The 17,060-nt window shown below is 48.7% G+C and overlaps 1 protein-coding gene across 3 annotated transcripts in view; it reads right to left on the reverse strand.

The window, feature by feature from the left end:
- Positions 1-17,060, reverse strand: part of LOC140482460 (receptor-type tyrosine-protein phosphatase-like N) — a 238,994-nt gene that overhangs the window by 139,227 nt on the left and 82,707 nt on the right. For all 3 annotated transcript variants that reach the window (XM_072579971.1, XM_072579972.1, XM_072579970.1), the window contains exons 10-11: positions 8,846-8,932; positions 3,082-3,161 (exon numbers count right to left, since the gene is read on the reverse strand). In XM_072579971.1, the coding sequence (XP_072436072.1) occupies positions 3,082-3,161; positions 8,846-8,932 (167 nt within the window). The remainder of the gene's footprint in view (positions 1-3,081; positions 3,162-8,845; positions 8,933-17,060) is intronic.

Here is a 17,060-nt window from a genome sequence, read left to right on the forward strand (position 1 = left end):
AAAAGGGACCTAAGGGGCAACTTTTTCACGCAGAGGGTGGTACATGTATGGAATGAGCTGCCAGAGGGTGTGGTGGAGGCTGGAACAATTGCAACATTTAAGAGGCATTTGGATGGGTATGTGAATAGGAAGGGTTTGGAGGGATAAGGGCTGGGTGCTGGCAGGTGGGACTAGATTGGGTTGGGATATCTGGTCGGCATGGACGGGTTGGACCGAAGGGTCTGTTTCCATGCTGTACATCTCTATGACTCTGACACCAACCCTTCTGAAAATCGAACGTCCTCAGAGAGAAGTTTAAAAATTAGAGATGGGCAACAAATCCAGACCCACCCAGCGATGTCCCCGTCCAGTAAGTGAATTTAAAATGTAAAGTGTGTACTGTTCAAGCCCACTCAGCAGAGAAGCACCTTATCTTTCAGACTATCAGGCACTGAACGGGAGGTGAAGGGTGAGTGGGGGGTTTTGGTGGGGAAGGGGGAAGATTACAGTAATCGCCTGGTAAAGAGCATTGCCACCCAGGATCTACCTTAACGCCTGCAGTTTCAGCAACTGCCCCCCCCTTCCCCTCCCCCCACCCCCCATCTACTCCCCTTTGTTGCATGTCCTTAGTGAGGGGATGTTTAATTAATCTGTGCTTTTCTCTCGAGCAGGTGCACAGAGGGTGGGGCTGCCTGATGGGTGGGACACTTGCCCATGACCCACATTCAGTGTGAAGGTCACATCCATATTCAGGGGTGGGGGGAGTTTGTTCAGAGAATGCAGACTCCCCTCCCCACTGCCCGCAGTCCCAGGCAGACCGAGGGCTGCCCTTCAATCAGACAGCGACAGCGAGGTGCCCCAGCCCTGGGGAACGATTACCCCCACCCCCACCCCGGCTCACAACCTTCATTTCATTTCAATCAGGATCATCCGAGATGGCGCAGCGCTGGCCCAGAGTGTGGGAAGGGGGATGGTTAATGAGAATCTGCTGCCACTCAAAATAGATTGAATACAAAACTAGGCTCCCCCCTCCCCCCCCACAACCCTGTCCCCCATCGTCATTACCAAGGAAGGAAAGAAGGAACTTGCATTGACATAGCGCCTTTCACCACCTCAGGATGCTCCAAAGCCCTTTCAGGTGAATTCAGTCCTTCCCCAGGGTCAGGGCTGTGCAGTAATGCGTACACAGCCCTTTCCTACATGACGCAGACCAGGCTGGGGGATGTCAGGTAGAGGTTAGTCCACAATAAGGGGAAGGGGTCCCCCTGCCATTTACTCAGCTGAGGGGGGTGGGGAAGAGGATTGAAGTTACATCTGAAAGAAGGCACCTCCAACAGTATGGCACTCCCTCAGTACTGAACCACCAACAGTGCAGCACTCCCTCAGCACTGACCCTCTGACAGTGCGGCACTCCCTCAGTACAGACTCTCCGACAGTGCAGCACTCCGTCAGCACTGACCCTCTGACAGTGCGGCACTCCCTCAGTACTGACCCCCTGCTAGTGCAGCACTCCCTCAGTACTGACCCTCCAACAGCGCAGCACTCCCTCAGTACTGACCCTCCGACAGTGCAGTACTCCCTCAGTACTGACCCGCTGACAGTGCGGCACTCCCTCAGTACTGACCCTCTGACAGTGCGGCACTCCCTCAGTACTGACCCTCTGACAGCGCAGCACTCCCTCAGTACTGACCCTCCAACAGTGCAGCACTGCCTCAGTACTGACCCTCTGACAGTGCGGCACTCCCTCAGTACTGACCCTCCAACAGCGCAGCACTCCCTCAGTACTGACCCTCCGACAGTGCAGTACTCCCTCAGTACTGACCCGCTGACAGTGCGGCACTCCCTCAGTACTGACCCTCCAACAGCGCAGCACTCCCTCAGTACTGACCCTCCAACAGTGCAGCACTGCCTCAGTACTGACCCTCTGACAGTGCGGCACTCCCTCAGTACTGACCCTCCAACAGCGCAGCACTCCCTCAGTACTGACCCGCTGACAGTGCGGCACTCCCTCAGCACTGACCCTCTGACAGTTTATTGTTAGTCATTCATAAGGCATTGCTGGCTGGGCCCAGCATTTCTTGCCCATCCTTAGTTGCCCTTGAGAAGGTGGGGGTGAGCTCCCTTGTTGAACCGCTGTGGTCCATGTGCTGTAGGGTAGACCCACAATGTCCCTTCGGGAGAGAATTCCAGGATTCTGACCCAGCGACACTGAAGGAATGGCGATATACTTCCAAGTCAGGATGGTGATTGGATTGGAGGGGAACTTGCAGGGCGCGGTGTTCCCATGTACCTGCTGCCCCTGTCTTTCTAATTGGAAGTGGCCATGGGTTTGGATGGTGCTGACTTTGTGAATTTTTGCATGTCCTCCTCTGCTGTCTCTCTCTGTAGGGGACGCAGCACAGGAGGGGGAGTGAGTGTGTGTGTGTGTGTGTGTGTGTGTGTGTGTGTGTGTGTGTGTGTGTGTGTGTGTGTGTGTGTGTGTGTGTGTGTGTGTGTGAGAGAGAGAGAGAGTGGTGGGATGGGGAGAGAGAAAGTGAGGAGGGAGAGAAAGTGAGGAGGGAGAGAGAGAGAGGGAGGGGGAGTAGTGAAGGGGGGTGGGGAGGAGGAGGTGTAGAAAGAGGGAGACGGTGCATGGGTTTGAGAAAGAGTGAAAGAAAAACAGACAGGGAGCTGGAGAGAGTGGGAGATGGGTAGAGGTCAAGAACGAGACAGGGAGATGGTTAGAGGGCGAGAACGAGACAGGGAGATGGGTGGAGGGTGAGAACGAGACAGGGAGATGGGTAGACTGTGACAGAAGGAAAAGGAGTGGGGTTGAGGGAGGGGTAAGGAAGTGTGGGATATGAAGAGGGAAGTGGGAACGAGGTGGAAGTTTCCTTGAGCTCACAGTAAGTACACACTGGGGCTTTTCATTGGAGAATTGTCTCGATGTACGTCATGAACAGCCAATTAGATCAGAGTCCTGCTATTGGTCACAGTGGCTGAATGATCGAGTGATGACCTCTCAACTGACCCTCCTTCATCCCCCTCCCGCCACCCCACTCCAGCCGATCCTATAATTAGCCCGTGGGGTACACTGTAGGTGGGCGACGGCTCTGTACTCACTGGCTTTATCAGCAACCTCAGCGATGGTCAGATTTTGATCATTGTGTCGCAGTCGGAAGGTTAATGCTGGTCCAATGACGCTGAAACAGAAAGAATTACATTTATATCGCACCTCCCACGACACAACGTCTCAAAGCACTTTACCGCCAATGGCCTGCTGAAGCAGCATATTAACTGTTGCAGTGGAGGAGCCAATCAGTGCACAGCAAGATAGAAGTGTCAAAAATGGGAACAGGAATAGGCTATTCGGCCCCTCGAACCTGTTCTGCCATTCAATAGGACGACAGCTGCTCCAATATTGCTCTCATCCACTTTACTGCCCTTTTCCTGTAACTGATCAAGAATTTATCTCATGGCTGAACATCTCAGTCCCCTGTTCCCAGTTAAGACCATAAGACATAGGAGTGGAAGTAAGGCCATTCGGCCCATCGAGTCCACTCCGCCATTCGATCATGGCTGATGCGCATTTCAGCTCCACTTGCCAGCCTTCTCCCCGTAGCCCTTAATTCCTCTAGACAACAAGAACCTATCAATCTCGGCCTTGAAGACATTTAGCGTCCCGGCTTCCACTGCACTCCGTGGCAATGAATTCCACAGGCCCACCATTCTCTGGCTGAAGAAATGTCTCCGCATTTCCGTTCTGAAATGACCCCCTCTAATTCTAAGGCTGTGTCCACGGGTCCTAGTCTCCTCACCTAACAGAAACAATTTTCTAGCATCCACCTTTTCAAAGCCATGTATTATTTTGTACGTCTCTATTAGATCTCCCCTTAATCTTCTAAACTCCAACGAATACAATCCCAGTATCCTCAGCCGTTCCTCATATGCTAGACCTGTCATTCCAGGTTCCCAGTTTCTCCCCCGTACCCTTTGATCCCTCTAGCCCTGAGAACTATATCAAATTCCTTTTGAAAGCATTCAATGTTTGGGCCTCAGACTTCCTTTCTGTCCCTGGATCCTGCAACAAACAAGAAAAAACAAGAAACTGAGTGATCCTGAATGTTCACCAATTGTTGGTTCAGGCATAAACATTGCTCAAGATGACCAATGAGAACGTGGCTGGGTCTGTCTTTGAAAAGGTAGCCATTGGCATCTACTCGGGAGGATGGAGGGGGTGTCTGCTGAATGCGCTGTTACCTGTGTGCCCACTTGCCTCAGTGCCATGTTGGGTGACCTGAGTCTTCTGTTGTGGAGGAGGGTTGGCAGGTCCAGGGGAGGGAGCATCTGCCTGGAATAGCAGTGTGACCAACAGAGGAATTTGCCTGGATGGCTGCAGCTCCAAGAACGCTCAAGAAGCTGGACATCATCCAGCCGCTTGATTGGAGCCACATCCACAAACATCCACTCCCCCCTACCACCGACGCTCAGGAGCAGCAGTGTGTACCATCTACAAGATGCCCTGCAGACATTCACCAAGGATTCTTAGACAGTTCTGAGGAAGGGTCACGCAACCCAAATCGTTAGCTCTGATTTCTCTCCACAGATGCTGCCAGACCTGCTGAGCTTTTCCAGCAATTGCTATTTTTCTTCCAAACCCACGACCACTTCCATCTAGAAGGACCAGGGCAGCAGATACATGGGAACACCACCCTCTGCAAGTTCCCCTCCAAGCCACTCACTATCCTGACTTGGAAATATATTGGCGTTCCTTCAGTGTCGCTGGGTCAAAATCCTGGAATTCCCTCGCTTACGAATAGTCCACTCGGCCCGTCAAGCATGCTCTCCACCAGTCAATATGATCAGTCATGGCCTTAGGCAGGGAATTCCAGGATTTTGATTCAGCGACACTGAAGGAACAGTGACATATTTCCAAGTCAGGATGCTAAGAGGCTTGAGGGGAGTATGTGGGGGGCGGGGGGGGGTGGTGTTCCCTTGTCCTTCTAGATGGAAGTGGTCGTGGGTTTGGAAGGTTTTGCCTGAGGGTCTTTGGTGAAGAACATCTTGTAGATAGTACACTCTGCTTGCTACTGAGCATTGGTGGTGGTGGGGGGGGGGGAAGTGAATGTTTGTGAGTGAGGTGCCAAACAAGTGGGGGCTACTTTGACCTGGGCTTTAAGTATCTGCTTTGATTGGGAGGTGTTTAGATGAAATGAATAAAGAGAAGCTGAACGATTGAGTGCTGTGCTCAGATTTAGTGGCAGGGAACTAGAGACAACTTAAGGAAAAGGGTTTCACTGTACACCCAGTAAGTGGTCAGATTCTGGAACCAGGAAACGGAGACTGTGGTGGAGGGACATTTCAAATGAGCTGCCAGAGGAAGTGGTGGAGGCTGGTACAATTACAGCATTTAACAGGCATCTGGGTGGTATAGGAATATGAAGGGTTTAGAGGGATATGGGCCAAGTGCTGGCAAATGGGACTTGATTGGGTTGGGATACCTGGTCGGCATGGACGGGTTAGACTGTTTCCGTGCTGTATGTGTCTATGACTCTAAAAAGCGTGGGGATTGCAGGGCTATGCAAAGAGCTAGCATTGACTTGGTGGGCTGAATGGTGACCTCCTCCTTCTGCAGTTCTCTGGTATAGCAGCTGGCTCGAGGGGCCAAGTGTCCTGTGCTGTCCCGAATTCCTGTCCCGCCTTATCCAAAAGGGGGAGAGGAGTTGAGGGAAAGTCAATACCCTGAAGGGTTGAATGGTCACGCCTTTTATCTGAAGGTTACCTTCACTGGCAAAGCTAGTGACTCACAAAATCACCTCCATTTACAGAGACTGCAATAGACTGAATCCCACTCAGTGACTAAACAAAATCTTTACAATAACTGGGAGAGAAACTTTCCGTTTAATGTATTTGTGTATTTTCATACTGGGTTCCGTGGTAATGTCTGCCCCCTATTGTTGAGCTTTAGCATTACAACATTTCATCCAGTCTCAGTAGTTATTCCATTATTCTTAATAATAAAATCACCAGTTCCCTTTCCCTCAAAATAGAACCACAGCACTCAAAGAGCAGAAAATGAGGCCATTTCACCCTGCATTTTGCTGCTGGGCCTCTGAAGGAATAATTCAACTGAGTGCCTGCAATTTTATTGTCACTTGTATTTTTTTTTCCAAAAAAGAATACAGTGAAAAGTGTTTAACTCACCATACCAGGTCACCCAGAGCACAGTAAAGGGAACAACCAACCAGAACTACAGAGAATAGATGCAGAAAGAGGCTATCTTACCCTCTGCTATTCAATATGATCATGGCTGAACATCCAACTCAGTACTCTGTTTCCACATTCTCCCCAAACCCTTCGGTCCCTTTTGTATCAGAGTCATGGGGATATACAGCACAGACCAATGCCCTTCGGCCCATCTCTTCTGTGCCTGTCAACAATAACCACCTTACAATTCTGATCCCATTTTCCAACACTTGACCCACAGCCTTGTATGTTTTGGCACTGTAACTGCACATCCTTTAGCCCCAAGAACTACATCTAACTCCTTTTTAAAAACATCCAATGGTTTGGCTACAACGGTTTTCTGTGATGGAGAATTCCACCGACGCCCCACTCTCTGGGTGAAGACATTTCTCCTCAGCTCAGTCCGTAATGGCCTACCCTGTATACTTACATGTGCCAGTGGACTGGTTCTGGACTCCCTGGTTATTGAGAATATCCTTCCTACATTTGACTTGTCTAGTTCTGTTAGAATCTTATAGATTTCTATGAGATTCCAAAACATGTTCCACACACCCTCCACCACCTCATTTTTTAGATAACCCCAAGTGAATATCGTCCTAACTGACCCAGTCTCCCCTCATACATCAGCGCTGCCATCTCACGATTCCGTCTGATTGACCCAAGTCTCATTTGAAAGCCACGTTTGGACCTGCCTCCACCACACAGCGCATTCAACATCCTCACTATCAGCTGCAGGGAAAGGTCTACTCTCATGTCTCCATTGATTCATTTTCTAACCACCTTTTAAATCCGGTGTCCTCTGGTTCTTAATCCTTCCACTTCCTGATTTTGAATACCCAGAACAAATCTTCCTTTAACCTCTGAGGAAAGCCTCTTCAAACCTCTCCAACCTTGAGCCTGATGCACCACTCAGTGAGATCAGGGCTGATCCATGGCCTCCCTCCATTACCGGCCCACATTCCTTCACACTTCTGCTCAACAAAAATAAACTATCTCAGATTTAAGATGAACAACTGAACCAGCATCCACTGCTGTTCGGAGAAGAGAGTTCCAAGTCTCTCCCGCCCTTTGGGGGGTAGATGTGCTTCCAAACATCTCTCTGGAGTGGCCTGGCCCCCATTCTAGCCAGGTGACTGAAGTTCCTTATTCTTGGAACCATTGTTGTGAAACTCCTTTGCTGTCGGCTCGATGTGTTCACATCCTTCCCCCACAGTGCACTGCTCAGAACTGGGGCCAATGCCTCCAGTGTTTGATACAAACTCAAAATAAACTGTTTGTTCTTGTCCTTTATGCCCCAGGTTAATAAATCCCAGCATGCTCTACACTTTACTGACTGCACTTCCAACCTGCCCCTTCCTGTCAATGACCTCTTCCAACCTCACCACATGGAACTATAGAGTCACAGAGATGTGCAGCACAGATCCTTCCCCCCAACCCGTCCATGCCGACCAGATATCCTAAACTAATCTAGTCCCCATTTTATCAGGCCAGAAGATGTGGGAGCAGAAATTAGGCCATTCAGCCCATTGAGTCTGCTTTGCCATTCAATCCTGATGAAGGGCTTTTGCCCGAAACGTCGATTTTCCTGCTCCTCGGATGCTGCCTGAACTGCTGTGCTTTTCCAGAACCGCTCTGATCTAGAATCTGATTTCCAGCATCTGCAGCCCTTGTTTTTACCTGCCATTCAATCATTTGCCAGCACCCGGCCCATATCCCTCCAAACCCTTCCTATTCATATACCCATCCATTTGCCTTTTAAATGCTGCAATTGTACCAGCCTTTACCACTTCCTCTGGCAGCTCATTCCATACACGCACCACCCTCTGCATGCAAAAGTTTCCCTTTAGGTCCCTTTTAAATTTTTCCCCTCTCACCCTTAACCTATGCCCTCTAGTTCCCCACCCCAGGGAAAAGACTTTGCCTCATGATTTTATAAACCTCAATGAGATCATCTCTCAGCCTCCGACGCTCCAGGGAAAACAGCCCCAGGCTATCTAACCTCTCCCTATAGCTCAGATCCTCCAACCCTGGCAACATCCTTGTAAGTCTTTTCTGAACCCTTTCAAGTTTCACAACATCCTTCTGATAGTAAGGAGACCAGAATTGCACATAATATTCCAAAAGTGGCCTAACCAATGTCCTGTACAGCCACAACATGACCTCCCAACTCCTTTACTCAATACCCTGACCAATAAAGGAAAGCATATCAAACACCTTCTTCACTATCTTCTCTACCTGCGACTCCACTTTCAAGGAGCTATGAACCTGCACTCCAAGGTCTCTTTGTTCAGCAACACTCCCTAGGATCTTACCATTAAGTGTATAAGTCCTGCTAAGATTTGCTTTCCCAAAATGCAGCACCTCGCATTTATCGGAATTAAACTCCATCTGCCACTTCGCAGCCCATTGGCCCATCTGGTCCAGATCCTGTTGTAATCTGAGGTAGTGGTGGTGGAGGGTTGTTTTTCAGACTGGAGGCCTGAGACCAGTGGAGTGCCACAAGGATTGATGCTGGGTCCAATGCTTTTCGTAACTTTTCGTAACCCCCCCCCCACCTGCTGGAGTAGGCTGTGCTCTAACGATATTTGGGAAGTCATTCTCTGAACATTGGCCGTTTCCACGGCACTGTATTGACACTTACCTGATGTTGATGAAGCTGACTGTTGCAAGGTGTAGCTGGTGAGCCAAGGATTCCAGCAATTTAATCCCATCGGATAGAGTCAGGGGTCTGCAAGAGAGGGAGGGAGACAAAGCGGGGGGAAAGAGATAGAGGGGTGAAGAGAGAGAGCACACGAGGGGGCAAGAGAGAGAGAGAGAATGACGGGGGAAAGAGAGAGAGAGTGTGAGGAGGGAAGTTGGAGAGTGAAGGGGAAGAGAGACAGAAGGTGCGGAGTAAGAGAGAGTGTGAGTGAGTGAGGGGGAAAGAGAGAGAGTGAGGGGGAGAGAGAGCGAAGGGGAAAGAGAGAGGGAGCAAGAGGCAAAAGAGGGAGAGAGAGAGTGTGAGTGAGTCAGGGGGAAAGAGAGAGAGTGAGGGGGAGAGAGAGCGAAGGGGAAAGAGAGAGGGAGCGAGAGGCAAAAGAGAGAGAGCGAGAGGCAAAAGAGAGAGAGAGTGTGAGTGAATGCGTGAGGGGGAAAGAGAGAGAGAGAGAGAGAGAGAGAGGGAGCGAGAAGCAAAAGAGAAAGAGTGTGTGAGTGAGTGAGGGGGAAAGAGAGAGAGTGAGGGGGAGAGAGCGAGAAGGGGAAAGAGAGAGGGAGCGAGAGGCAAAAGAGAGAGAGAGAGCAAGGGGGAAAGAGAGCGCGGGGAAAAAGCGAGAGAAGAGTGAAGTTAAACACAACAAATTACAGCACAAGATTGTGGAGATTAACTACTCGAGATTGCACTGTCAGGGTTTAGTAATCAGCCTATTTGGCCGCTCGTTAGTTCAAACGTTTGTGTCTAAATACTTTGAGATTCCAACGACTGATCACTGGCCTGAAATATAGGCTGCACACAACAAACAATATTGGAGGACCTTGTCATTCTGGCAGCTTGCTGAACATAAATAGCTGTTTACATCACACTGGTGACTGCACTTCACTGGCCAGGCCAGGCACTATAGAAATGCAGGTGGTGAGGCTGCAATGTTGAACAGTGACCTGAACACGAAACTACAAGGAGGCAGAGAGAATTTGGGGAAACTCACCCGAGGGACTGCTTCATCACTTGCAACCTCAGCAGCTCGGAGACAAAGAGCTGGTGGAGGAGGGAAAGCAACTGAGCGCGCTCTGCCACATGGAAACTCATTTGAATGTCACCACATGATCCCAATAGGAAAATTAACTCGGAGGAGATACTCTGATACTGGACAGGTCTCGATGGTTCAGATCAGCTGGATTGTCCCAACCTCTCTCTCTCTCTCTCTCTCTCTGTCTGTCTGTCTTTCTCTCTCCTGCCTCAGATTGATTTCAGTGAGGTAGTCAGGGTGGGATACTGAACCAGACTGCTGAGTGAGCTGAACCTGGATAATAACCGGGCTAGGGCTGATAAATGGTAGTGACGTTAGAGAATGTCAAACACAGAACAGTACAGCACAGTACAGACCCTTCGGCCCTCGATGTTGTGCTGACTTTTCATCCTACTCTAAGATCAGACTAACCTAAATACCCTACATTTTACTATCATCCATGAGCCAGTTCAAGAGTAGCTTAAATACCCCGAATGTCTCTGACTCTACTCCCACTGCTGGCAGTGCATTCCACACACCCACCACTCTCTGTGTAAAGAACCTCCCTCTAAAATCATACCCCCTCGTGATAGACGCTAGAGAAAAGTCTCTGGCTATCCACCCTATCTATGCCTCTCAATATCTTTTACATCTCTATCAAGTCACCTCTCATCCTTCTTCGCTCCAATGAGAAAAGCTCCAGCTCCCTCAACCTTTCTTCATAAGACACACCCTCCAGTCCAGACAGCATCCTGGTAAAACTCCTCTACACCCTCTCTAAAGCTTCCACATCCTTCCTATAATGACGCGACCAGAACTGAACACAATATTCCAGGTGTGGACTAACCAGGGCTTTATAGAGCTGCAGAGTAACATCGCGGCTCTTAAATTCAATCCCCCGGCTAATGAAAGCCAACACACCATACGCCTTCTTAACAAACCTATCAACCTGGGTGATACCTTTGAGGGATCAATGGACATGGACACCAAGATCCCTCTGTTCCTCTACACTGCCAAGAATCCTGCCTTTAACCCTGCAATAGTGACAAAGGATGTAGTAGGTTGCAGAGAGACATAGATAAGCTGCAGAGCTAGGTTGAGAGGTGGCAAATGGAGTTTAATGTGGACAAGTGTGAGGTGATACACTTTGGACAGAGTAATCAGAATGCAAAGTACTGGGCTAATGGTAAGATTCTTGGGAGTGTAGATGAGCAGAGAGATCTCGGTGTCCATGTACACAGATCCCTGAAAGTTGCCACCCAGATTGACAGGGTTGTTAAGAAGGCATACAGTGTTTTGGCCTTTATTAATAGAGGGATTGAGTCCCAGAACCAGGAGGTTATGCTGCAGCTGTACAAAACTCTGATATGGCCACACTTGGAGTATTGTGTACTGTTCTGGTCACTGCATTATAAGAAGGATGTGGAAGCTTTGGAAAGGGTGCAGAGGAGATTTACTAGGATGTTGCCTGGTATGGAAGGAATGTCTTACAAGGAAAGGCTGAGGGCCTTGAAGCTGTTCTTGTTAGAGAGAAGAAGGTTGAGAGGTGACTTAATAGAGACATAAAAGATAATCAGAGGGTTAGATAGGGTGGACAGGGAGAGACCTTTTCCAAGTATGGGAACGGCAAACACGAGGGGACACAACTTTAAAGTGAGGGGAGATAGGTATAAGACAGATGTCAGAGGTAGTTTCTTTACTCAGAGAGTAGTAAGGGTATGGAATGCTTTGCCTGCAACAGTAGTAGATTTGCCAAGTTTAAGTACATTTAATTCGTCATTGGACAAGCATATGGACGTACATGGAATAGTGTAGGTGGGATGGGCTTCAGGTTAGTATGACAGGGCGGCGCAACATCGAGGGCCGAAGGGCCTGTACTGCGCTGTAATGGTCTATGTTCTATATCTGCATTCAAATTTGATCTTCCAAAGTGAATCACTTTACACTCTTCCACCTTTAACTCCACTTGACACGTCTCAGCCCAGCTCTGCATCCTGTCAATGTCCCGTTGTAACCTACAACAGCCCTCCACACTATCCACAACTCCACCAACCTTCGTGTCATCGGCAAACATACTAACCCACTATTCCACTTGCTCATCCAAGACATTTATAAATAGCACAATGATCAGTGGTTCCAGAACTAATCCCTGCAGAACACCATTGGTCACCGAGCTCCAGGCTGAATACTTTCCATCTACAACCACCCTATGTCTTCTATGGCCTAGCCCCTACTATGGGGAACCTTATCAAACACCTTGCTAAAATCCATATACACCATATCCACTGCTCTTTGTCACATCTTCAAAGAATTCAGTAAGGTTTGTGAAGTATGACCTGCCCCTCACAAAACAATGCTATCTCCAGTCAAACTAAGCTTATCTAAATAATCATAAATCCTGTCTCTCAGAATCCTCTCCAGAATTTGGCCACCACCAACGTCAGACTGACTGGTCTGTAATTCCCAGGTTTATCCCTGTTCTCTTTCTTGAACAAGGGAATATCATTTGCTACCTTCCAATCATCTGGCACTACTCCCATGGACAGTGAGGACACAAAGATCATCGCCAAAGGTGCAGCAATCTCTTCCCCCACTTCCTGTAATAACGTCAGGTATATCCCGTCTGGCCCATGGGATTTATCTATCCTCATGCTTTTCAAAATTTTCAGCACATTCTCCTTCCTAACATCAACCTGTTCTAGCATACCAGCCTGTTCCACCATGTCCTCACATACATCAAGGTCCCTCTCAGTAGTGAATACTGAAGCAAAGTATTCATTAAAGACCTCCCCTAGCTCCTCCAATTCCAGGCACAGGTTCTCTCCACTACCTCTGAGCAGCCCGACCTTCACTCTGGCCATTCTCTTGTTCCTCACATAAGTGTAGAACACCTTAGGGTTTTCCTTAATCCTATCCGCGAAAGCTTTTTCATGCTCCCTCCTAGCTCTCCAAAGTCCAATCTTCAGTTCCTTCCTAGCTACCTTGTAACCCTCTCCTCAACCTTAAGTAAGCTTCCTTCTTCCTCTTGACTTAGATGTTCCACACTCCTTGTCACCCAAGGTTCCTTCACCCTACATCCCTTCCTTGCCTCAGCGGGACAAACCTGTCCAGCACTCTCAGCAAATGCTTCCTAAACAACCTCCACATTTCTGTCATGCAGTTCCCTGAGAATATCTGTTCCCAATTTATACTCCACAGTTCCTGCCTCATAGCATTGTAAGTCCCCCTCCTGGGGGAATTCATTGACCACAAACTCAACTGGACTCTCCACATAAACACAATGGATATGAGAGCAGACAAGGGATTTGGAATTCTGCAGTGAGTAATTCATCACTTGCCTCTCCAAAGTCTGTCCACCATCTACAAGGCACAAGTCAAAAGTGTTTATTTTTATTTAGTAATTTATGGGTGCCAGCATTTATTGCCTGTCCCTAGTTGGCCCTTAAGAAGGTGGGGTAAGCTGCCTTATTGAACCATGTGCTGTAGGTAGACTCCAATGCCCTGAGGGAGGAATTCCAGGATTGTGACCCAGCGACAGTGAAGGAACGGCCTTATTTTTCCCAGTCAGGATGGTGAGTGACTTGGAGGGGAACTTGCAGGGGATGGTGTTCCCATGTATCTACTGCTCTTGTCCTTCCAGATGGAAGTGGTCATAGGTTTGGAAGGTGCTGTCTGAGGATCTTTGGTGAATTTCAGCAGCGCATCTTGTAGATGGTACACACTGCTGTTACTGAACGTCGGTGGTGGGGGGAGTGGATGCTTGTGGATGTGTGATGGAATATTACCCACTTGCCTGGATGAGTGCAGTTCCAACAACAATGAGCAAGTGTGACACGATGTAGAGAACCGTGATGGTACAGGAAGAGGCCATTTGGCCTATCAAGTCTACACTGATCCTCTGAAAACCATACACCCCACCCCCCCACGCCCCACTCTATCCCTGTAACTCCACACTTCCCATGGCTAATCCACCTAATCTGCACCCACTCTGATCCTGGATATTTTAACATGGACAATCCACCCAGCATTTACATTCAGAACAAAGTAACCCCACTTGATTGGCACCACGCCCAGAAACATCTACTCCCTCCCCCACCGACGCTCAGTAGCAGCAGTGTGTACCATCTACAAGATGGACTGCAGGAATTCACCAAAGATCCTCAGACAGCACCTTCCAAACCCACAGCCACTTCCAAAGAGTGTGGTGATGGAAGATCACAGCCAGGCAGGCAGCATCCGAGGAGCAGGAGAGTTGACATTTCAGGCATAAGCCCTTCATCGGGAAGTACTTATGCCTGAAACAGCGACTCTCCTGCTCCTCAGATGCTGCCTGACCTGCTGTGCTTTTCCAGCATCCGCTGTCCTCACCTTTTCCACGACCACTTCCCTCTAGAAGGACAAGGGCAGCAGATCCATGGGAACACCACCCCCTGCAAGTTCCCCTCCAAGTCACTCACCATCCTGACTTGGAAATATATCACCGTTCCTTCAGTGTCACTGGGTCAGAATCCTGGAATTCCCTCCCTGAGGGCATTGTGGGTCAACCTACAGCACACGGACTGCAGCGGTTCAAGAAGGCAGCTCACCCCCACCTTCTCAAGGGGCAACTAGGGACGGGCAATAAATACTGGGCCCAGCCAGCGATGCCTGAAATAACTCCACAGAAGCTGTTATCCCCTCACCAAGTCACTCTTTATTTATACTGAATACTCACTGACTATGGTACTCCCTTACACATATTCAAGCACCATAGTGTCAGTATCTCCGACACACGTCCTTTTTGTGTCAGCCAGGGCTCCCTGACTGGACAATATTAACAGCCCCAATCAGGGAATTCATATCCCCAGACTTCCAGCCAGCTAACCTCATTACAATGATTATATCTCACAAGCGAATAAAAATTAAATACAAGAATGGTTCAGGGGTGACTCACGTCAGTCACAGAGATAGATGGACAGGCTCTGAAAAAGCATGGATGGTGAGGAGATTTTAACAAGGTGTTCAAAACCCAGAGTATTTTGGACAGAAAAATTAGACAGAAGTGTGTTTCTTTTTTTATGTTTCTGTCTTTTTAAAATTAAAAAAGGACTGTTTTAAAAACCAGGGACTGTTGAAGGATTATTGCACTTTATAAAAGCTCAGTGGTTAGCACTGCTGCCTCACAGCGCCAGGGATCCAGGTTCAATTCCCGCCACCGGGCGACTGACTGTGTGGAATTTGCACATTCTCCCCGTGTCTGTGTAGATTTTCTCTGGGTGCTCCTGTTTCCTCCCACAGTCCAAAAATATGCAGGTTAGGTGAATTGGCCATGGTAAATTGTCCATAGTGTCAGGTGCATTAGTCAGGGATAAATATAGGGTATTGGGAGTGGGATACTCTTCGGAGAGTCGGTGTGGACCTGTTGGGCCGAATGGCCTGTTTCCGCACTGTGGGGATTCTATGAAGTTAGCTGACGCTCATTATAAGTGTTGTTTACACAGCTTTTAGTGCAAGCTATAGGGTAAGCTTAGTTCCAGACAAGTGGAGACATGAGCCTGTTTATGAATGGTATTTCAGCTGGTAACAAGCAGCTGATTGGTCTGTGGAATAGTGACCAGTTGAGCAGCTTGTGGGTGAGCATGTTTGGACAGAAGCTGTCAGATGTCTGGAATGGATGGAGCTCGCTCTGCTGTTCTTAAGCCTGAAGATAACCCATTTATTTCTTCTGCACCAGTTGCTGCAAATGGTGAACTTAAATAAATAACTCATAGACTCTTATAAAAGTGAATGAGTCACCCTGTGCCTCTTGCAAACAAGTGAAAGTACCTGGAGGAGGATGATTGAGAAGCAGCATTCTGAGCAAACCCTGTGCACAGGGACCACAGAGAGAGAGAGAGAGAGAGAGAGAGAGAGACAGAGACAGAGAGACAGCGAGAGAGAGACAGAGAAAGAGACAGAGAGAGAGACAGACAGACAGCGAGAGAGAGACAGCGAGAGAGAGACAGAGAGACAGAGAGAGAGAGAGAGAGACAGCGAGAGAGACAGCGAGAGATGGACAGAGAAAGAGACAGAGAGAGAGAGACACACACACAGAAACCGAGAGAGAGAGAGAGAGAGAGAAACAGAGAGAGAGACAGAGAGAGAGACAGACAGACAGATACACAGAGAGAGAGAGAGAGAGAGAGAGAGAGAGAGAGAGACAGGTAGACAGAGAGAGAGGCCGACAGAGAGAGAGAGACAAACAGAGAGAGAGAGACAGGCAGAGTTTAGATCAGAGTGGTGCTGGAAAAGCACAGCAGGTCAGGCAGCATCCGACGATCAGGAAAATCAACGTTTTGGGCAAAAGCCCTTCATCAGGAAGACAGACAGACAGAGAGACAGAGAGAGACAGACAGAGAGAGAGTGACTGACAGAGAGAGAGAGAGAGAGACAGACAGACAGACAGACATAGAGAGAGAGAGACAGACAGAGAGAAAGAGAGAGAGACAGACAGACAGACAGAGACAGAGAGTAGCTGGGAGAGGTTTGATGGGGGGGGGGGGGGGGGTGGTTAGAGTTTAACCAGTGGATTTAAATGTCAATGATTCATAATTGTTTACCTGTTGTTAGAATTCATGTTTTTGCTATAAATAGTTATTCTTGTGAAGTACAGAAAACCCTGGTCCATGCTGCATTACGTGTTTTCAAAATGTAGCCCAGGTTTGAAATGTTGGGAATGCAGCTGCCAATTTGCACACAGCAAGTCCCCACCTTCGACAAAATAATGGCCCGATGATCTGCTATCCCTGAAGTCAGGCAGATTCATGGTGAAGAGATCAACATGGCCAGGAGACCAGGAGCTTGTCCTTTTCAACTTAGTGGTCGTGAAATCAACTCTGTTCACCCGAGGAAGAACTTTGATATAACATCTCGTTCGAAAGAGAGTACCTCAGACACCACAGCACGTCCTCAGCACTGCATGGGTCAGTGAGGGGAATGGGACCAATATTTATCCCTCAACTCACCAGGTCACATGCATGTCCCTTTATTCCCATCACCATAGAATCCCTACAGTGTGGAAACAGGCCCTTCGGCCCAACAAATCCATACCAACCCTTTAAAGAGTAACCCACCCAGACCCATTTCCTACCCCTGACTAATGCACCTAACCTAAACATCCCTGGACACTATGAG

The sequence above is a fragment of the Chiloscyllium punctatum genome, chromosome 10 (assembly GCF_047496795.1).
Source record: "Chiloscyllium punctatum isolate Juve2018m chromosome 10, sChiPun1.3, whole genome shotgun sequence".
NCBI classification, from domain to species: Eukaryota; Metazoa; Chordata; class Chondrichthyes; order Orectolobiformes; family Hemiscylliidae; genus Chiloscyllium; species Chiloscyllium punctatum.